This window comes from Camelus dromedarius, chromosome X (genome assembly GCF_036321535.1).
Source record: "Camelus dromedarius isolate mCamDro1 chromosome X, mCamDro1.pat, whole genome shotgun sequence".
NCBI classification, from domain to species: Eukaryota; Metazoa; Chordata; class Mammalia; order Artiodactyla; family Camelidae; genus Camelus; species Camelus dromedarius.
In genome coordinates this window covers 72330526-72354194 of record NC_087472.1, presented here as the reverse complement: position 1 = coordinate 72354194, position 23669 = coordinate 72330526, and the positions used below count along the sequence as shown (strand labels likewise).

Genomic DNA, 23669 nt, shown 5'->3' with positions numbered 1-23669 from the left:
CACCAATGAAAGGGCCTTTAGATTTATGAAACAAGCTCCAACTACATGCCTCCTATCAATGGCTCAGTCCAACTTTAGAGAAATACATAGGCTTAAATGGAGGGATTTAAGATGATGTTCCCATACAAGAGAAAACCAAAAGAAAGTAAGGATATCTATACTTATATCAGACAAAATAGACTTTAAGCCAAAAATGATAACAAGAGACAAAGAATGTTCTTTTCTAATGATAAAGGGTTCATATATTCAGAAAATATAATAATCATAAATATACATACACACAACTTTGGAGCAATTATATATATTAAACAATCACTAACTGATCTGAAGTGACAAATAGACAACAACACAATAATAGTAGGGGACTTCAGTACCCCTCTCTCAGCAATGGATAGATGATCCAGAGAGAAAAATCAACAAGAAATTATGTCCTTGAACCATGCATTAGACCAAATGGATCTAAAAGGTAGTTATAGAACATTCTATGCAACATAACTATACACATTTCTCAAGTGCATATTGAGCATTCTCTAGGATAGATTATATGATAGGATACAAAACAAGTCTTAGCAAATTTAAGAAGACTAAAGTCATGCCAACTATCTTTTCTGACTACAATGATATGAAATTAGAAATCAACCAAAGAGAAAAGCTGGAAAATACAAAAATATGTGGAAATTAAGCAACACATTGGTGAACAATCAGTGAGTCAAAGAGAAAATCAAAAGTAAAATTTAAATAATCTTGATACAAATGAAAATGAAAACAGAACACACCAAATATAAGGGATGACACAAAAAGTTTTGAGAGAGAAGTTTATAGTGATAAATGCATATATTAAGGAAATAGATCTCAAATAAACAACCTTACTTTGAATAATAAGGAACTAGAGAAAGAAGAACAAGCCAATACCAAAGTTAGCAAAAGGAAGGAAATAATGAAAATCAGAGAAGAAATGAATGAAATAGAGACCAGAAAAACAGGAGAAAAGATCAAGGAAACTATGAGCTTGTTTTTCAAAAAGATAAATAAAATTGACAAACCTTTAGTGAGACTGGAACAAGACATTTAAGGGGATGTCAGAAGCCCAGAGTTTGAGTTCCAACCCCACTGCTGATTGGTTATGGGATCTGGGAGGCCTGCAACTTCCCTTCTCAATTTATTCTCATAGGAAAAAGGAGGCAAACTTCTGAATTCATAGAGAGGCTGGCAATATCATCTGAGAGAATGGCCATAAGATTTTTACTATCACCTCAGCTTTCTCTCTCCCCAGTGCTTCTGTACACTATCATGGAAGTTCTCTTTCTTCTTGTTTTTAGAGAAAAAGACCCAGAGCCAATATTGCCTCTCTTAGCCAATCAGTTAGCTCAAAAATATCCTCTGATGCTCCAGAAGAAACTTTGGCTGTGCTGGGCATCGTCTATCATATGAAGAGGAGTCAGACGACGGAGCTGTTGCCCCTGAAAACCTCACAGAGAAGATACCATTCTGGGGAGGACAAGAGGTTGTGGTAAATACTGTAACAGAGGGATGGAGGCTATGTGAATACAAAGGCAGGATCAATAAACTATGCTGGGGCATTAAGGAAAGACTTCATATGTTTAAGTAAGATGTTTAAATAAGTCCTGAATAATTGAGCATACTTTCACACAGCAGCAGAAGTACATTCCAGGCAGGAGGAACAGCAAGTATAAAAGTCAAGGAATTTGAGGCAACTTGGAATGTTGAGGTAAATTGTCTGGAGCATATGGAGCAGGAAACAGTAGTCAATAGTGCAGGAGTAGTAAATAGTTAAACTGGAAAGAGAGAAGAGTCAGGTCATGAAGGGACTTGGATGCTAAGCTGAAAAGTAGTCTTCATTCCAGGTGAATTATATAGTACAGTCACATAATTCAGTGGCCCCATTTATCATGCCAAATTATAAATTGCATTTCTTTCACTTTGGGAAACCACTTATTTTAAGAGGCATTATCAATTTTAGATGGAATACTGATCCATTAAAATTCATTCCAATACCTGTCCTTCCTTGTCCAAGATGATAATTTTCAACATAGTCAACTTTGAGGCATCTGTTCTTTTCCCCACCATAGCTGGTGTGGAGGACATTCACACTTTGGTGAATAAGGGGGAGGAGGGCAAGAGAGAAGAGATATGTGGATTAGCAAACTGCGAGGCTCTCTACTCTTTCCTCAGCTGTCCCACTATTCCTCAATTCCTCCTCCTCTTCATATGCAGAATGAAATTTCATCAGGGATAGTCACAATCTCACTCAGGAGAACTGAGGCAATCCCAGGTATATGAAGTTTTAGAAAAGAGTGGGCCAAGAATGATATGAATTATTATATTACTGGCTGATTCTGACAGTGTGTGCACAATGATTTGTCTATCTCACTGTTTAAGCAAGGGAGATCTTATAGCCAAGGAACATATCCATGAGAATCAACTAATATCCAGCAAATAATAAATCAATAAATATCCATGGGATCAATCAAATATTCATGGGAACCAACAGCTTGAGTAGACCTGGGTGGGTGGGATGGGTGAGGGCTCTCCAAGATCAGTACTATGCCAGTGTGGGTTGTGACTACTGAGAACCCTGCTGGTGCCATCTTCATCAGAAATATTCTTTGTTACATAGCTAAATAGTGGTATAAATAGCCAAATCACTGAATTATAGCATCTAGGTAGGGCTTGATTGTGTATATAATACAAAGGACTGATATAATAGGGTCTCAGCTCTTTTTCACTGGCCCTGACTTCCTTCTTTGTGCTTAGTTAACTGAGCTTTGAGCAAGGCTTTGGCTGCCCATCTCCCCTATCTCCCTATGACTAAAACACTCTCTTCTGTGACACTGACCCTATGTAATCCACATGATTTCTGCTGTGTTGTAGGATAAAAGAGATTTAAAAAATAAACCTCTTACCTTCTAGGTGTTTGCTATTAGTCTGTTGGTCTCATTCATAATATTGGTGTGAGGTTGGGGAAACCACATTGTCCCTCAAAATCTTTCTAGCTTTAGAGGTATCTTAGGAAAGAACAAGCCAAGGGTGCTTAGATTGGTCAACACATTACTTTGATACAATGAAAAGAATGTCATGTACGAATTCTTGGTGATGGGCAGTTTTATTCAAAGGAGCTGAAAAGCAAAAAAAAAAAAAATAAAATAAAATCATCTTGCAGATGACATTTGAGATGGAATGTAAATAATTTGTCAGAAAGAGATTTAGGGTGAAGGTGGGTGACTAAGAAGGAAGGACTTCCATGATACCACACTCTTTAACTTCCACCTTTTAGTCTCTTTTGTTTGTGTCTCATCTTCTCCCTAATCTCTTTGTGGCCTGGGGCTCTGACCATTATCATATGCTTTTCTCTATGTACACTCATTCTCTAGGGTGATCTTATACAGTTCCATGTCTTTAAATACCATTTATACACAGGATCTCCTAAATTTATATATCCAGCTCAGTGAGACTTATCCTCCGAACTGCAGACTTATATATTCAGTAACTGCTCAAAATCTCCACTTAGATGTCTGAAAAACATCTCAAAGTCAACTTTTCCAAAACTGAGTCCCTGATCTCCCCTCTATATCTACCCAAACCACAGCCTTCTTCATCTCTGTTAATGGCTACTCCATTCCTCCAGTTGTTTAGTCCAAAAATATTGGAGCCACCCATGACTTCTCTATTTCTTTCACATTCCACTTCCAATTGGTGAGAAAATCCTGGGGCTTTTCAGGAAATTATAAAGGTCAGGGAGGAAATAAATAAAATAGAGATTTAAAAAACCATAGAAAAAGATCAATCAAACCAAAAGCTGGTTTTTTGAAAAAATAAATAAAATTGAAAAACCTCTGGCCAAACTCACAAAGAAGAAAAAAGAGAGAGCACAAATTAGCAAAATAAGAAAGGAAAATGGAGAAATTACAATAAATAAAATAGAAATACAGAATATCATATGAGAATATTATGAAAAACTATACGGAACCAAACTGGATAACCTAGAGGAGATGGACAAGTTTCTGGAAACATACAGTCCACCAAGACTGAATCAAGAAGAATCTGAACACTTGAACAAACCGATCACTAGAAAGGAAATTGAAATAGCAATAAAAAACCTCCCTACAAATAAAAGTCCAGGACCAGACGGCTTCATTGGGGAATTCTACCAAACATACAAAGAAGAACTCATACCAGTCCTTCTCAAACTCTTCCTTCAAATTATATCCAAAATTCAAAGTCTTCTTACCACGTCTGTTGTTACCTTTCAGATACTGTCAGCTCACACCTGGGTTCTTGTAATACCCTAACTAGTATCACTGATTCTGTGTATAGCCTGTACTCAAAACATTAGAGAGATTCTTTAAAAAAAGTAAATCAGGTTCATTACCTGCTCAAAATCTGCGGCTCTGTAGACATCGAGATACATCACCCAGGTTCCCTTTCATTGACAGACTTACTACCCCAGCTTCAGTTGTCATCCTTGTTTAAGGGTTGCCTCAGCTGAAGAAAACAGCCTTGTCGAAGGTCACATCCTTTCCCAGAGTAGCCTATATATAATGATTGATCAGTGTTTGAGTTTGTGGCTGACACTGTCATTGAATCTTTATCAGAGCCTGACTTCTCCCTTGTTGCTCCTGCTTCTTTCTCATTTCCTCTGCAGGTACTGACCCTAAAGGCATTGCTTAATAAATTTTCTGAGGGATTAACTTTGTTTTGAGTTTTCTTCCTGGGGAACCCAACGTGTGACAGGTTCTTCATTTCATACAGAGTCCCTACAATGCATTACAAGGCCTTTATGACTTAGTTCCTTATTACCTCTCTGACTTTTCCTATGTCTCTCATCCTCACTTATGTAGCTCTAGACAAAGTAGCCTTCTCAGTCTTTGAACATGCCAATGACCTAACTGAGGGCCTTTCTTCTAACAGCTCCTTTTGCCTGGAACACTCTTTTCCTAGCTATATGCTTGGCTAACTCCTTGACTTCCTTTATTTATTTGCTCAATTATCAGTTCTCCATGAAGTCTATCCAAATCGCCCTATTTAATATTGCAACCCACTGCTCCTCTTACCCTATTCTAATTTTCTTTTTATTCAAGCCAAACAAAATGTTCACAATGTCACTTCCTGACATCCATGTAATTTATTTACTTATTATGTTTATTGTTTATTGCTAAGCTCCTCTTGTTTACATGTAAGCTCCATGAGGACAGAGATCACTGACTATTTTATTTACTGAAATATCCCAAGTTCCTAGTTATAGTGCCTGGAACAAAATAGGTGCTAATTAAATTTGTTGAATAAATAACAGTAGGAACAAAGTGTTTATTGCTAGACGGTGACAGAGATGGAAGAATAGGAAAACCACAGCTATAAATCTAATTCTCCCTTGGTTCTCTTGCTTATTTCCCATTTCTTTAAGCAAATGTTAGCAAAAAATAATAATTAAAATAGCACTTGGAATCAGGAGACTTAGGTTCACGTCCAGCACTCTTACTAGCTGTGTGACCCTTATATCCTTTTTGTCTCTAAGCTTGATTTCCTTGTCTATAAAATGAAGATAGTAACACTTAGCACGCAGTATACTGCAAAGATTAATATGTATCTGTTACATACTAGGTATTCAAGAATGCTTTTTGCCCACCCATCACCCTCTAGTGATGAATGATATAAACGAAATGGCTCGAATGTATTGTAGTGTATGCTTGATCCTAGAGGTGAAATTAAGGGACTAAGAAGTCACTGATTAAATGGAAACAGGGCAGATTTCTTTCCCAACCCCAAATTCAGGATCAGGGACACAATTGAAAAAATATACAAACATGTTGTCTGTAATATACTTTGATGTCCAAAAAGAAAAAAAAAAATACCAGGGAACAATAGTGACACAGTCAGCTGTATAAAACAGTAGAGAAAAATAATGAGCCTCAATATTAAACACATGACTGAATTAGTAATGACTAATAAATTATTTCAGCTGTATTAGCCTTTCAACTTTTCTCTCTAGATCACTCTTCCTTCAAATTGTTGCACAAGTTGACTTCTTATCATTCAGTTATCTGCTCAATTATTCACTCAGGCCTTTTTCTGACAAGCCCTAGCTTGTAACTAAGCTCCCTTAAGTAGCTCCCTTATTTCAGTTGCTCTCTATCCCATTGCTTTCCTTTGTTATCTTCATACAACTTATCATTCCCAGAAATTATATAGGTTATTTGTCTACATCTTTGTTGTCTTTTTCCCTCTATGAGAATGTAAGCTCTTTAAAAGTATGGAACTTATTTATCTCCTTCATTACTCTTAGCCAAATTCATCAAAAAGCAGTTGAATAAATGAATGATTGAATCTACAAAATAGGATAACACCCTGCCCTCCTAGCCACCCAGAAATGTTATGAAGATTAATCAGCTCTCTGGAAAAGCTCTTAGTAGGAAAGGAAGGAGCTATGTACATCCTAAGAATTATTTAAACTCAAATTTCAACAATAGAATTTCTGATTCCTCTTGGGAACCAGATGGAATTCATCTTTGTTAAGTACCTGCACTGCACTATTACATCCTAAGGATATTGTTTCTCATTTAGTTCTTAATAGAACCAAATAAAGTAAGGATTATTACCTGCACTAGTAGGCTTAAAAAAGATTAAGTCACTAGTCCAAAATTACAGGGCTAGTGGAGCCTGGAATTAATGCCCATTCTATTGATCTCATTATCTCTCCTATTCTATACTCTTTTGGAGCTCTCAGATTCATGCTTCTTAGGCAAAGTTCAAGCATACTATCTCCAAGGTGGAAACTAGCCTACTTGAAAACTGTGAAGGAAGAAAATAGAGCTTTGTTAGCTTTTTGGTTTCTTTGTTGTTACCAGTTGCCTGAAATCCTAGTTGAAAGAGATTTGGGAATTTGGAAATTTGTAGGATTAGAAAAGCCGAATTATTTACCCCAAACTAAGCTTTGTGAGAGCAAGGGCAAGGAGATGGCAGACTTACCAGGAAATATGATTGGAGTCAAGAAAAGCCTAATTTCCTAGACCAGTGTTTCCCAATCAGTATTGATGATGATGATCAGACTCATCTGGAATGTCTAGTAGAGGGTTTTCCAGGTCCCTATACTCCCCTGTCAAGAGACTTTGATTTATTACAACTAAGGTGAGGCTCAGGAACTTATATTTTAGCAAGTAGCCCAGGTAAATTCATTATCAGGTAAGTTAAGGAAATAACAATTCTGGCCTCACTCAATTGGCACATTTACTAGTCAGTGATTCTCAATGTGGGGTCCCAGGACCAACAGTATCAGTTTCCTGTGAGAACTTGTTAGAATATATAATTCCTTGGATTCCACCCCAGACTTACTAAATTAGAATTTCTGTTAGTGGGCCTCAGCAATCTATATTTTAACAAGTTCTTCAGGTGATTTTAATATGTGCTAAAGTTTGGGAACTACTATATTAAGGAAACTGCAATCCTGGCCAACAACAGCAAAAACTGATTATTTAAACCCAGAACAACTGGCAAAACTGTTCATCCAAAAGAAAGTGTATCCACCCAAGATATGTCTCCAAGGGAGACCCTCTTAGAGAACAAAAAGAGGCTGGCTGACCAGAAGACTCATTCTACTGCCAGAGCAGAGGCCTTGTCTAACAGGTTATGACATATGCTTTGAAACAGAAACTACTGTGTATTGTTTCCTATTTCTTGTCTTCTTCAAGTGGTACTTTTTATTAAACTTCTTTGGTTATTTTTTTTGCAATTGTATGCAGCATATGTTGGAGTGAAGAGTAGTTTATAATTTAACTACAGGTAACCAGACTGCTAGGATGATGGATCTGAAGATGTCACATATTAATTAGAGATCCTAAACTTAATGTTAAATACAGTAACTGGATAAGACATTAGGTTTTTTCCCCTTTGAAGACATAAATTCACTACATGTAGATGTTAGCATTTTTTTTTTAAAGTGGATATGTGGGAAGAAAGGTGTCCATGGATGCTCAATACCCAAAGGAAGAAGCTATACTAGACATTTGTGATTGTTTCATGGCATTCACTCCTCATGTATTTGATTTCACTAGGAATTCTTTTGGCTCTAGGGAGACATATCTTAGCGGTCAGGGATAGAACACATATCCTGGCTAAGTCAATCAGTGCATTTCATTTATAGGATTTCAGTGACTGGTCCAGGTATGTGACCTAAGCCAGTTAGGAATGCATCACAGGATATAGATTATTTATCTTTCCTTATACTGGAGCTGCTGTAGCCTGGGACTGCTGGTCTAATTCTTCTACCATGAGGAAAGGCAGCCTGAGAATGAAACTGACATACAGAAGAGGGAAAATCCTAACGAATCAGACACTGAGCCTGAGTGCCAATCAAACTGAGCCTGAAGCCCATCTAACCTCTGGATTATTTTAGTTACATGTATCAATAATGCTTGGTAACTGTTTAAATCTTAAACAAATGGGTTTCTTGTTATATGCAGAAAATCATTCTGTTATAAAAGGCAAATAAATTTGCATACAGCAGTAGACGTCAATGCAAGCTGGAATAAAAAAGATTGTTCATTTTTGAATTACTGATTATATTACCTTAATTTTTCCCACAGCTTCAATTTATAGTTGATTCTCCCTTTAACTCCCCTCAATAAAAATATACTGGCTTCTGTCAGAGTTCCTTCCACAAAATTAATCACGTTTATACACATTTCACATTGTACTAGTCAGAAAAATTTGCCTGGCAGAAATGGCGGGTTTACAGGGACATGTAAATTTTATTAGGTTGGGGCCTAAAGATCTGAATTAATCATACCTCCTTCCCTTCCAGATTCTGAACCAACTAAAATACATACACAGGAATAAAAGAGGGATTAAAATATCAGCTTTAATATATTGTTAAGTGAAAAAGCAAAATTCAGAACAGCATGTATAGTATGCCACAATTTGTATTAAAAATTGATATACACATACATAATATACTTGTAAATACATGGATTATCTCTGGAAAAATACATAGTAACTGGTAAGAGTGGTTACCTTTGGAAAGTAGGACTGGGTGACTGAAGTCAAAGGTGGGAAGGAAGGGAGGAGACTTACTTTATATACTCTCTATCTCTTTGTACTGCTTGATTCTTACCAGAGGCATGTGTTTTTGTCCAAAAATGATTTATATATTAAAAATTTTAAAATAATAAAAATAGATACCAGCTTTATTGCTGACAGATGTGGACTGGAGAACATGTTTTGGACCTAAGCCTGAAATGAACTTCTACCCCTACTGTAAAGACAATGGGTCCCCCAACCTAAGAGAGAGAGAGAGGTCTACAGAGTAGATGCTTACCCAGCCATGTAGTGAAGGACTGTAATCTTTCCTATACCTTGCTCTGAGAAATAAGCTCAAGAGCCAAGAGGGACCTAGGTTGCATATCCATAAATAACACTTTTCTCAATTTCACTAAGATATTTATCTTCCCATATGGGAGACTGAATGAGTGACTAGTGGAGATGTGTAGAAATTTTCTTCCAAATAGTTTTGAGAGGCACAGGTCCCTTCTTTTCCTTGAGTTAGGAACATGGAGAGAGGTAAAGGATAGATCCTATCACACCTTTATACATTTTCATTCTCTTAAGCCACAATGGCCAACACCCAAGACAAACAGGGCTTGGCTGTCCCATTTGGGGGAGACCAGCAGTATCTTAGGAATGTCAGGCTCCCACTTGTGTAAGACTGGTGATCAGTTCTGCTTTTGCCCCAGAAGGCTCTAAAATACGTCAGAATAGAACACTAATTAACTCCAAGGCTACATTATGCCCCAGGCTGAAAACTCACTCACTATTTATCCCCAATTTATAATTATGTCCAGCCACATTATCTGACATAGTTTACAGAGATTAAGCCCTCAAAATAGCATTAAAATACTCCAAATAATACAATATCAACAATATAATGAAAACACCTTAATTTGAACTATATGAAACCCACGCCAACTATTAAACTCCAAGGGAAAAATGGATGTCCCAAATTAAATTTCTATTTTAAAGTCCAAAGGAATTAAAGTCCAAAATTCTGCCTTTCCCAATTTCTTATTTTCCTGATGTCAGCCATACAGATCTCACAAACATGTCTGGACAGACATGGGGTTCCTTCAGCAGCTGTAGCCTGGGCTGTCTTCCTCTTGATTGGTGTATGTCCTTCAGAACTTCAGGAGTTGAATTAATCTAACCCCACAATTGCATGTCATACATACATGCCATACATTAAGAGTCCACAGGGTCAACAGGACATAAGATTATCACAGTATCAGCCTCACATCAAAAAATTAGAAAGGACACTAACACTCAGCCACTAAGACAGATATCTCAAGCAAATTTATTTCCTCATGACCTAGTACAATGGGTAATACAGACCTACATTGCTCTTGTCACTCAAATATCTCAGCAGAGACTTAGTGGCATCAAAAGGAAGAAAAGTAGACAGAGAAAACATGAGAGAAGGTAATATCTTCTTGGTTTCATCCTCAGCAGGATGCCAGTCTGTCTGTGACAATAGTCTGGACTCCATGATCTGTGAACTTAAACTAATTTGGAAGATTTTCCCAAGTAGTTGATTGTACTTTCATGAGTCCCAGCCCCAAATCTGCAGAAGTCCAAGGCCCATCTGTTACTGATAATGGAGCTTTTTTCAGAAACCCAGTGAGAAAGCATTGGCTTTGGATAGGTGCTTCTCTCTAAAATCTTGCTTATTTTTCAATCTTTCTTTCCTAGGCTTTGGTTAACCTTCACTAATGCCTTCAATAATGGAAGATACTAGGCCCATTCCATTATTTATTTTTCTGCTGAAGTAGGGCTCACCTACTACTTAAGTCCAACCAAGAAACAGGATAAAGTTGAAAAACAAAACACTAACAAACATCTATTAGATTTCTACCTACCAATGCCAGCACTTAGAACATTATTAATCACTTAGAACATCATTAAGCCTATTGATCATCTAGCATTGATTCTAATCTATGTGTTTCACAGTCCTGCTAGGACACCATAATAAATGAGCTCACCAGTTCCTATAAGGAAGCACAGCCTATTTTCAGCCTTTCTCAGTTTTAGCAAAGCCTTGCTCATGTGCTGGGACTCAGAAGTCCTCTAAGAGTCAAATCTAAAACCTAATCTAAAAATTTTCAGAGAGCCTGGCCTAATGCTCCATTGGGCTGGGAAAGCTCTCTTGTGCTAAAATCTGCCTGCACAGCCTGTGTCTGTAAAAACCCACTCCATGTCTGCAGGTACCAGCCAGAGCTATTGCAGACAACAGAGATCCTCATGCTACTGATGACCAACAATGATTTCTCTGCTTACAGTTTGGTTCCCAAATGCTTGCCCTCTTATCAATTTTGTAAAGTTTCTCAGCCAGCCTATGCTTATGTTCTAAAATGCAAAATAACTACCCTTTTGATTTTGAGCCAAATAGTTACGAGTAATACACCTCTTTTGAGCAATAGGTATAAGAATCAGAAGGGGAGCCAAATTTAGCCTTACTTTTAGTACAGTTAGAATTTAAAATGCAACTTGGGCAGGAGACCAAAATGAGTTTTCCTACTACTCCCCTAATCAGACTTTTGAAGCTACCTAAGGGGAGAGTTGAGGATGCAAAGACACTTACCCAGCTAGCCACACTGAATATCTCAGGAACCTTTACACTTCAGTGAGTGCGGATTGTCCAAATGCCCAAGAGAATGAGGCAAGAGGTGTACAGCCACCTTTAAAATATTAACACCATTGAAGATAAAAATATGGGCCCATGGGTGTCAGACTTCACCCTTCTCGCTAATTAAATAAGTCAATCATCCTACTGTGGGGAGAAACTAGTAAAAAGGCTGGAGATATGGGCAAAAAAATCTCATCCAAAAATGTCTAAGAGGGCGGAAGTTCCAATTTTTTTTTACCAGACAAAAGCAAGAAAAAAGGGAGAGGATAGTTGTTACAAATTGTAAAGCCATCAAGACTTTTTGTGTGTACAGATTTTAGGAAGTCTCACATATTTGGCAAATTTCAAAATGACCTCTAAGATGTTTTTACTAAATCATAAACATAGATATGGAAATCATCATCAAATTTGATGAAGTACACAGAGGGTTTTGCTTCCACCTGATGAATGACCATGCCAGTTCTCTTGGAGCCATCCTCTTTGGCATATTCCACCTGTTTGCCTACAAGGCTGTCTATAACTTCTCCTGGCTCCCTCTCTGTGAGAGGAGAACCACTAGAATCTGGAAGGATGCGTAGATCACCGTCTTTATAATCATCTAAGAGCTGGTACATATATAATACAGGATCTTTCTCATAGGTAATGTAAAACCACGTATTCATGACAGGTGCCTGAGCTAAGACCATGCCCCTCCATTCATTTTTGGAGCCTTCCTCTGTCTCAAAAATATGTTCCACTGCTTTGCCAATCATAATTTCTGTTAAGTGTGTATCACTGATTCTAGATGATGCAACTCTATTAGGAAGGACTTCAAGTGATGACACTCTTTCATCTCTGTGAAGTTCCAATCCATAAACACAGTCAAAGCCATCATATTTGATAAGATACAGAGAGGGATTTACAGGTACCTGATCCAAAACAGTTCCCTTCCACTGTGTTAGAGGTTCATTTCCGTCTTTCCATCCGTGCCGAATCCTGCAGCCCACGATGTTCCTCTGAAGCTGGGAGGTGGGCCTGCTTCTATGCTTCTTGTGTGTAGCCTTTCTCTTCATCACGGTAACAGACACACTGGCATGTCCTGCGTCTGTCCTGGACCGCTGCCCTGCTGCTGCCTTTTCGAATGGGGTCTTCATGCCTACGAGGAGCAGAGTAGCAAGGCGGGACAAGAAAAGAAATCAAGAAAAAATAAATTCAATGCATGGCACGGTGAACTTTTTCTCCTAATTAGAGCACTTCGTGCACCCGCGCCTAAGTTTCTCCTGAAAGCTATACAGGAAAGCTGGAAATCATGGCATCCTGGCTGCGTGCCTGCAGTAACCTTCCTCCCCAGCTAGTTCCGGCTACGCTAGAGAGAGGGAGTTGCGGTTAGGGCCAAAGAAATAGAGGGCACCCCCCACCCCCAATTCCTCCCGCCTGGAGTCCAACACTGTCCAGGCCGGGGGGCACAGACTCCCCCAGGCCGGGGATTGCGGGCCTCACGTGCCCAAATTGGACACCTCGCTGCTGCCTCCGCGGTGAGCCTGTGTAGAAGGAAGATCAGCAGATGACGGACGAGCCAGGTGCTTGCAAGAGCTGGAAAGGATGATCCTTAGGTGAGAAGCTTGTCAAGCAGGAGAGGGAGCAGGCGAAGAGGATCGCGGCAGTGTTTCCAGCACTAGGATTGCGGGCCCTCCGTTTCCCGTTGGCGGCCGCCACGGCGGCCGCTCTGCCACTTTGGGATCCCACTAGCCGCTGCCACCTCCGCAGTCTCCTCCTTCTTTTTCGTAGAGCACAGCTTCCTGCCAGGAGAGAGGCCTCCCCTTCCTGCCCAGCACAGCGCACCACCCCCCACCACTCGCCACACACCCCTCCTTGTCTACATCTCTCAAGTCAGCCACTGCCTTCGGCTTGGGAGGCGCTCTTTGGTTCCCGGCCCTGCCCCTTTCCAAAATCTGGAGCCGCCTGGCTCACAGATCCCCTCCCAAACCGCTTAGCGCCCCTTCTCCAGTTCTGGGCCCCCAGGATCCCCACCCCCACCCCCAAGCCCACCTCAGTTTTCCTGCCCTGTCTGCTTTGCATCCTCCGGGAATTTGCCCTTTCCTTTCCTCCTTGACATTCTGTAGTTATTCTTTAAATACAGAAACCTGCCTTTCCTGTAATTTAAGAGGATTTGTGGTGGGACAAGAGAAATGCGCTAGTGCTCACACTTTGTCATCTTGACCAAGAATCTGTAATTTTTACTGACTAGTCATTCCTGGACTTGTTGAGGATAACTTTTCTTTCTTTTTTTTTTTTTCCTCTTTTATTTTTTCATCCATTGCAAAGGAATTGTATGGACAGTGTGGGCACGGTGTAAAATTCAGCGAATGTCATGAAGAAGAAAATAATCAATTGTAAGCCCACCTCCCATTCCTCAGGGCTCATTGCAAAATATTAACATTTTCCAATGTCTTCTTAATTAGCTCTTACAAAGCTGGGATAATTTTGCATATGCGTTTTCATGGTATTCCTTATAGAATAAGTATTCACTTAGGTCATTAGATATTGCCTGAACATGTTTTGTAGTGGCTTCATTAAAATCAGCATAAGAATATTTTCACAGTTTAAACATTTCCTCCCATCTTCAGATGTTTAGTTTAAAAAAAATACTTATAAAATGATGCTTGCCCACCAATGAATAATCTGTTCTCTTGAACAGAATAATCTAAATGCAAATTTACACTCAAAACAATTACTATAACAGGAATTTACTATAGCGACACTGTGAGATCATAAATCTACCAAGAAAGACTTATTTTAGAAGTGATTCAACCATTTTATTTATTTATTTTTTCATTACAGCCATCCTGGTGGGTGGCTTATTGTGGTTTTAATTTGCATTTCCTTAATGACTAATGATGATGAACATCTTTTCAAATGCTTGTTTAACATTTGTATATCTTCTTCAGAGAAACGTCTATTTGAGTTATTTGTTCATTTTTAGATTGTTTGTCATTGTTGTATTTGTAAGTGTTCTTTATAAATTCTGGTTGTGAGACCCCAGTCAGATATATTATTTGAAAATATTTTCTCCCTTTCTGTGGGTTGTCTTTTTACTTTTTAAAAAATTAAGGCATAGTAGATTTACAATATTATATTAGTTTCAAATGTACAACATAGAGATTCAATATTTTTATAGGTTATATTCCATTTAAAGTTATTACAAAATAATGGCTCTATTTCCTTGTACTGTACAATATATCTTGTTGCTTATTTATTTTGTATATAGTAATTTGTCTCTCTTAACCTCCTACCCTTATCTTGTCCCTCCCTGCTCCCCTCTCCTTATGGGTAACCTCTAGTTGGTTCTCTATATCTGTGAGTCTGTTTCTGTTTTGTTATATTCATTCATTTTATTTTTTAGATTCCACATATAAGTGATAACAGAGTATTTGTCTTTGTTTGACTTATTTCACAAAGCAAGTCATTGTTGCAAATGGCAGAAATTGTATTCTTTTAATGGCTGAGTAATAGCTCATTGAGTGTGTGTGTATATATATATATATATATATGTCACATCTACTTTGTCCATTTCTCTGTTAATGGACACATAGATTGCTTCCATATCTTGTCTATTGTAAATAATGTTGCTATGAACATTGGGGTGCAGATATCTTTTCAAATTAGTGTTTTCATTTCCTTTGGATATATATCCACAAGTGAAATTGCTAGTTCATATACTAGTTCTTTTTAGTTTTTTGAGGAACCTCCATACTGTTTTCCATAGTGTCTGCACCAATTTACATTCCCTCCAACAGTGTACCAGGATTCCCTTTTCTCCACATTCTTGCCAACCTTTGTTATTTATAAATTTTTTGATGAAAGTTATTCTGACAGATGTGATGTGATATTTCATTGTTCTTTTAATTATCAAGATAATTTTATTATTTCCCATTGGCATTCTCACAGCACCATGTACAGATTCCTGTTTAAAGAATTACTGTTCTTTAATTTGCCTGTTTATATATGTCCTCTTTAGAATTCTTGTGCTTGAATTCTTTGAAAATAAAGATGTAGTTTACTTCTTCAGTTTTAAGATCTCAAATCATCTTTTTGAATCAATGAATAATACAATCCAAAATCTTTAGCTAGGCATTCACATTCTTGCCATGACCATAATTATGTTTCTAGCTATACCTCTCATCAGTGCTATGTATTAATACCCTATGTACTAATCAATAGGAGCTACTTGCAAGCCCCGGACTATTCCATGGTTTGTCTTATTTTCAGCTTTCTTCTCCCTGAGTTCTCTCTGCCATCAATACACATGAATTTACAGATTCTACTAACACATTAGCATCAGATTGATTTTTCACTTGTTTAAGAAGTTTTTCTTAACATTCAAAGTTTACTAAGCTCCTACAAAACTCTGTTTTACTTCCATCCCAATGATCATTGCATTCTGTTTTGTGATACTGCATTTTCTTGTCCCTGCTGATGTATTAGTGATAGATATTACTTTTCCAGAAAATCAAGATAATATTTTAGTTAAATATTGAATTCAACATGAAATACTATACTGAAGGTCATGTTTCCCCATATGTAGCCCTTATGATCACCCAATCAGAGGACATTATGATTTAATTCACATTCTTCTGTAGTAAATTACCATGATATCTATTCAAGGTGGTCCCAAGTGGATACAGGGTTACTACTTACCTCCCATGTTCTTAATATGTTAATCTCTTTGTTTAGATTTCTCTGATTTTTTTCTGTTTCTTTTTCCAAATAGGCTTTATTTGCATCAGAAGTTTCTCCTGCAAAAGAATTATAAATTTGAACACTAGAAAAGCAAATGTAGTACATTTCAGATACCTCAAAAAGAGCTAAGGGAGACAAACAGTAAAGAGAGTGGAGATGCCAGTGACTTCCCTTGGGAACACTAACTCAAATCAAAGAGTTAACCCAAAAATAGAGTTCTTGAATTTGGAAAATGTAATCCATTATCTGAGAAATCTGGTACTGACATTGTATGTAACCTGGTCAATATTTGGAAGTGAATTTTGCTTCATATTTAATTTTGAAATGTTAGCCCTCAGTTTTCCTATGGCATTATTTTTATTATTTTTCATTGAAGCTTAGTTGATTTACAAAATTATATTAGTTTAAGGTGTACAGTACAGTAATTCAGTATTGTTATAGATAATACTCTCCTAAAAGTCACTACAAAATAATGGCTGTAATTCTCTACGCTTGTTGCTTATCTATTTTATATACAGCAATTTGTAATCTCTTAATCTTATACACCTATCATGCTCCTCTTCCATCCGTCTCCCCACTGGTAACCACTAGTTTGTTTAATATCTGTGGGTCTATTTCTGTTTTGCTGTAAACATTCATTTGTTTTATTTTTTAGACTCCCCATATAAGTGATATCATACAGTATTTGTCTTTCTCTGTATGACTTATTTCATTTTAGCATAACATCCTCTAGGTCCATCCAAGTTTGCTGCAAAAAGCAGAATTTCATTTTCTTAGGTTGCTTCCATATCTTGGCTAGTGTAAATAATGATGCTGTGAACACTGGGGCACATGTATCCTTTTGAACTAATGTTTTCATTTTTTCTGGATATGTACCCAGGAGTGGAATTGCTGGATCATATAGTAGTTTTATTTTTAATTTTTTGAGCAACTTCTATACTGATTTCCATAGTGGCTGCACCAATTTGCATTCACAAAAACAGTGTACAAGTGTTCCCTTTTCTCCACATCCTACTCTATGTAGTTATTTGGAAACTTTTTGATGGTAGCCATTCTGACAGGTGTGAAATGTGTTATTTCATTGCTGTTTTGATTTTCATTTCTCTAATAATTAGTGATGATGGGCATTATTTCATGTGCTTGTTAACTATCTCTGTATATTCTCTGGAAAAGTGTCTTTTCATGTCTTCTTCCCATTTTTGAGTGGATTTTTTTTTTAATATGGAGTTGTATGAGTTATATATATATGATAATAACCACTTATCAGACATTTAATTTATAATTATTTAGTCTCATTCAGTAGATTGCTTTTTCACATTTCCAATACCTTCTTTTATTGTGCAGAAGTTTTAAGTTTAAATGAGTTCTATTTGTTTAATTTTGCTTTTGTTACTTTGGCTTTAGGACACAGATCCAAAAAAATGTATTGATAAGATTTATGTCAAAGAGTATTCTGCCTATATTCTCTCCTAGGAGTTGCATGGTTTCAGTTCTTATATTTAGATCTTTAATTAATTTTGTGTTTATTTTTGTAAATGGTGTAAGAAATTTTTCTGATTTCATTCTTTTATAAGTAGCTGTCCAGTTTCTCCAGTGCTACTTAGTGAGGAGACTCTCTTTTCTCCATTGTACATTCTTGACTCCTTTGTCATAGATGAACTGACCATAAGTGTGTGGGTCTATTTCTGGGCTCTGTATTCTGTTCCATTGATCTGTGTGTCTGATTTTGTGCCAGTATCATGCTGTTTTGATTACTGTAGCCTTGTAGTATATTCTGAAGTCAAGGAGGTTGAATATTTTCAGCTTTTTTTTTTTTCTCAAGGTTTCTTTGTCAGTTCAGGGTCTATTGTGGTTCCATAGAGATTTTAGGATTATTTGTTCTAGTTCTGTGGAAAGTGTCATGGGTATCCAGGAAATTTATGGAATTCATCTATTAGTTCTAGAAGTTTTTATGTGGAGACTTTAGGGTTTTCTATATATAGTACCATGTGATCTGCAAATAGTGACAGATTCACTTTTTTCATTCCAGTTTGGATCCTGTTTCTTTTTCTTGTCTGATTACTGTGGCTAGCACTTCCAGTACTATGTTAAGAAGTGGTGAGAGAGGGCATCATTTTGTTGCTCCTGAATTTAGGAGAGTCTCCCAGATTTTCACTGTTGAGTATGATGTTAGCTGGGGGTTTATCATACCTGGCTTTCATTATGTTGTGATATGTTCCCTCTATACCAACTTTGATGACAGTTTTTATGATGAATAGATGTTCAAGTTTGTCAAATGCCTTTTCTGCATTGATTGAGAAGATCACGTGTTTTTTAGCCCTCTTTTTTTTTAAAAAATTGTTGTTTTACATTGATCAATTTGTGGGTATTGAACCATCCTTACATCCCTGGAATAAATCCCACTTGATCATAATGTAAAATGTTCCTTTTACACATTGTTGAAATCAGTTTGCTAATATTTTATTGAGGATTTTGGTATCTATATACATCAGGGCTGTTGGACCATAAATTTCTTTTTTGTAGTGCATTTTTTCTGGTTTGATATGAGGGTAATGTTGGCCTCACAGAATGAAGTTGGGAATGGTCAGTCCTCTTCAATATTTGGGGACTGGTTTGAGAAGGACGGATATTAGCTCTCCTTTGTATGTTTGTTAGAATTCCCACGTGAAGCAGTCTGATCTTGGATTTTTGTTTGATGGGGATTTTTTTTTTCTTATTACAGATTCAATGTCACAACTAGTGATTGTTCTGTTCACAGTATGTTTCTCTTCCTTATTCAGTCTTAGAATGTTGTATGTGTCTGAAATGTGTCTATTTCTTCTAGACTGTCCACTTTGGTGGTATATAACCTTTCATAGTATTCTCTTATAATTTGTTGTATTTCTGTGATATTAATTGTGACTTCTCTTTTATTCTTACCTTGCTTATTTAGGCTCTCTCTTTTTTTCTTGATAGGCCTGGCTAATGGTTTATCAATTTTGTTTTTCTTTTCAAAAAACGAGCTTGGCTTCACTTATCTTTTTATTATTTTTTAATCTCTATTTTATTTATTTCCTCTCTGATCATTATTATTTCTTTTCTTCTGCTGACTTAGGGCTTTTTTAAGTCTTCTTTTTATAATTATTTGGTAGTTTAGGTTGTTAATTGGAGATTTTCCATGTTTGTTGAGGCAGGCCTGTATTGCTGTAAACTTCCCTCTTAGAACTGCTTTTGCTGTATCCCATAGATTTTGTGTTTCCACTTTCATTTGTCTTGGGTATTTTCTGATTTTCTCTTGATTTCTTCATTTATCCACTTTATTTTAGTAGCATGTGGTTTAGTCTCCACTTGTTTGTTTTTTTCCCATTTTTCTTTCTGTAGTAATTTTTAGTTTCATACTGTTGCATTTGAGAAAAAATGTTTAATTTAATTTTAATTTCCTTAAATTTGTTGACTTTTTTTGGCCTATCATGTGACCTATCCTGGAGACTGCTCCATGTGCACTTGAAAAGACTATGTATTCTGTTCTTTTTGGTTGTAATATCCTCTAGATATCTATTAAGTCCACTAGGTCTTTTTTCACTCAAGACCACTGTTGCCTTAATGGCAACTGGATGATCTGTCCATTGATGTCAGTGGGGTGTTAAAATCCCCTACTATTATTACATTGTTTTAAATCTCTCCCTTTATGTCTCTTAGCATTTGCTTTATATACTTAGGTGCTGCCATATTGGGTGCATATATGTAAAAAGGTAGGATCCTCTTCTTGTAGTGATCCGTTTATTGTTACATAGTGTCCTTCTTTGTCTTTTGTTATAGCCTTTGTTTTAAAGTCTATTTTGTCTGACATGAGTATTGCTACCCTTGACTTCTTGTACTTTCCATCCGTATGAAATATCTTTATCCATCCCCTCACTTTCAGTAATGTGTGTATTTCACACCGAAGTGAGTATCTTGTAGGCAGAGTGTTGAAGGGTCTTGTTTTAGTTATTGTTATTGTTTGAGTAAAGGTAAATTTATTTAGACAGATACATACTACATAGAGTGTAGGCTGTTTTAAAAAAAAGGCAAGAGAAAGGCCATGAGATGTGGGGGTTGGGTGCTCAGGTTAAAGTAAAAGTAGATATACACTCCATAGATGGAGTCCAGGCCATCTCCAAAGAGGAGGGAGCAAGAGAGGCTGAGAGTCTTGTTTTTTTTTATCCAATGAGCCATCCTATGTCTTTTGATAGGAACATTTTGTCCATTGGCATATAATTATTGGTAGTGTATTTTCTTAACTTTTATTACTTATATATAGGTTTTTTTTTTTTTTTTGGTTTTTCTCTGTTCATTTCTTCTTTTTTTCCTTCCCATGTGGGTCAATGATTTTCTTTACTAGTATGATTGCATTCTTTTCTTTTTCATTTTTGTGTATCTGTTGTAGGCTTTTAAAAGTTTTGTTTTCTATTGAGTTCATATATGTTGTACCATAATTATTTCTACCTATTTGCAACTGATAGTCATTTAAGTTCTAACACAGTGTAAAAGATCTATATTTTTACTCCCCTTCTCCACATTTTGTGTTCAAATGTTATATTGTACATCTTCATGTTTATCCCTTAACATTTTATTGTAAAATTTTTTATTACATATTTGTCTTTCACTTCTACATAGTGGTTTATTTTATTGCACTTCAATCCTTATTATATATTTGTGTTTCCTCTGGGATTTCCCCTTTCCTATACATTCTTACTACTTTTCCATTTAGTGAAATCCCTTTAACAGCTCTTTTAGGGTAGTTATAGTATGGATCAATTCTTTTAGTTATTGTTTGTCTTAGAAGTTCTTTCTGTCTCTATTCTAAATGATATTCTTGCTGGATAGAATATCCTAGTTTGCAGTATTTTCCCTTTTCAGCAATTTCAATACATCATGACTGCCTCTTCAGGCCTGCAAAAATTCTGCAGAGAAATCAGCTGATAGCCTTATGGGGATACCCTTACATATCACTCTTTGTTTTTCTCTTGCTGCCTTTAAATTTTACTTGTTGAATTATAGGTTATTTACTATACAATGTTAGTTTCAAGTGTAGAGTAAAGTGATTCAGTATTTTTAAAGTTTCTACTCCATTAAAAGTTATTAGAAGACATAGAATACAAACTTGTGGTTGCCAGAGGTGACGGGGGTGGGAAAGGACAGACTGGGAGATCAAGACTTATAGATACTGACAGGCATATATACAATAGATAAACAAGTTTATACTGTATAGCACAGGGAAATATATTAGAGAACCTATAGTAGCTCATGGTGAAAAAAATATGAAAGTGAATATATGTATATTCATGTATGACTGAACAATACACCAGAAATTGACACAACATTGTAAACTGATAATAACTCAATTAAAAAAAGACATTAGAAGATAATGGTTATAATTCCCTATGTTATAGATAATATTCTTGTTATTTACCTATTATTTTTTCCACACATTTAAATGAACACATTGTTTTTTTCATTGAGTTATAGTAAATTTACAATGATTTGTCTATTTCTGGTGTGCATCACAATTTTTCAATCATACATGAATACACATATATTCATTCTCATATTCTTTTTCACCATGAGATACTACAAGATCTTGAATATATTTCTGTATGCTATACAGTATAAACTTGTTTATCTATTTTATATATACCAGTAAGTATCTGAAAATTTCAAACTCCAGGTTTATTCCTCCCCAGTCCCCACCCCCCTTGCAAACACAATTCTGTATTCCATGTCTGTGAGTCTTTTTCTGTTTTATATATAAGTTCATTTGTGTTTTTTTATGATTCCACATATAAGTGAAATCATATGGTATTTTTCTTTCTCTTTTTGGCTAACTTAACTTAGAATGACATTCTCCAGGAGCATCCATGTTGCTGCAAGTGGCGTTATGTTGTTGGTTTTTATGGCTGAGTAGTATTCCATTGTATAAATATACCACTTTTTTTTTTACCATTTTTTATTGAGTTATAGTCATTTTACAATGTTGTGTCAAATTCCAGTGTAGAGCACAATTTTTCAATTATACAAGAACATATATATATTCATTGTCACAGGTTTTTTTTTTTTTTGCTGTGAGCTACCACAAGATCTTGTATATATCTCCCTGTGCTATACAGTATAATCTTGTTTATCTATTCTGCATATGCCTGTCAATATCTAAGAATTTTGAAATCCCAGTCTGTCCCTTCACACCCCTCTGTCCCCTTGGCAACCACAAGTTTGTATTCTATGTCTATGAGTCTGCTTCTGTTTTGTATTTATGGTCTTTTCTTCTTGATTCCACAAATAAGCAATCTCATATGGTATTTTTATTTGTCTTTCTGGCTTACTTTACTTAGAATGACATTTTTCAGGGACATCCATATTGCTGCAATTGGTGTTATGTTGTCGGCTTTTATGGCTGAGTAGTATCCCATTGTATAAATATACCACTTCTTCTTTATCCAGTCCATCTGTTGATGGACATTTAGGCTGTTTCCATATCTTGGCTATTGTAAATAGTGCTGCTATGAACATTGGGGTACACATGTCTTTTTGAATACAGTTCCTTCTGGATACATGCCCAGGAGCAGGATGACTGGGTCATGTGGTAAGTCTATTCCTAGTCTTTTGAGGAATCTCCATACTGTTTTCCACAGTGGATGCAACAAGCTGCATTCTAACAGTGTAGGAGGGTTCTCTTTTCTCTACAGCCTCTCCAGCATTTATCTTTTGTTGATTTTTGAACGATGGCCATTCTGACTGGTGAGAGGTGATGCCTCATTGAAGTTTTGATTTGTATTTCTCTGATAATTAGTGATATTGAGCATTTTTTCATTTGCCTATTGATCATTCCTACGTTTTCAATGGAGAATTGCTTGTTTAGGACTTCTGCCCATTTTTGGATTAGGTTATTTGTTTTTTTCTAATTAAATTGTATGAGCTGCTTATATATTCCGGAGATCAAGCTTTTGTCAGTTTCACCTTTTGAGAAGTTTTCTCCCATTCCATAGGTTGTTCTGTTTTGCTTGTGGTTTCCTTTGCTGTGCATAAGTTTATACATTTAATTAGGTCCCATTTGTTTATTCTTGCTTTTATTTCTATTTCTTAGGTAGATTGCCCTCAGAGAATGTTGTTGAGATGTATGTGAGATAATGTTTTGCCTATTTTTTTTTCTAGGAGGTTTCCTGTATCTTGTCTTATGTTTAAGTCTGTATTTGATCCATTTTGAGCTTATTTTTGTGTATGGTGTGAGGAAGTGTCCTAGCTTCATTGT

General features: G+C 36.4%; 1 protein-coding gene and 1 long non-coding RNA gene across 2 annotated transcripts in view; one reads left to right on the top strand and one right to left on the bottom strand.

Annotated features, from left to right (window-relative positions):
• The window catches only part of NBDY (negative regulator of P-body association), a 196077-nt gene extending 194742 nt beyond the window's left edge, over positions 1 to 1335 (top strand). The window contains exon 4 of the long non-coding RNA XR_010379483.1: positions 1320 to 1335. This is a non-coding gene — a long non-coding RNA (negative regulator of P-body association). The remainder of the gene's footprint in view (positions 1 to 1319) is intronic.
• A 7263-nt stretch (positions 1336 to 8598) lies between these two features.
• Positions 8599 to 13431, bottom strand: SPIN3 (spindlin family member 3). Its single transcript, XM_010981643.3, has 2 exons — positions 13183 to 13431; positions 8599 to 12821 (listed from the first exon to the last, which is right to left on the bottom strand). The coding sequence occupies exon 2, from the start codon at positions 12817 to 12819 to the stop codon at positions 12043 to 12045; it is 777 nt and encodes a 258-aa protein (XP_010979945.2). The 5' UTR covers positions 12820 to 12821; positions 13183 to 13431; the 3' UTR covers positions 8599 to 12042.
• Between the last annotated feature and the right edge of the window lie 10238 nt (positions 13432 to 23669).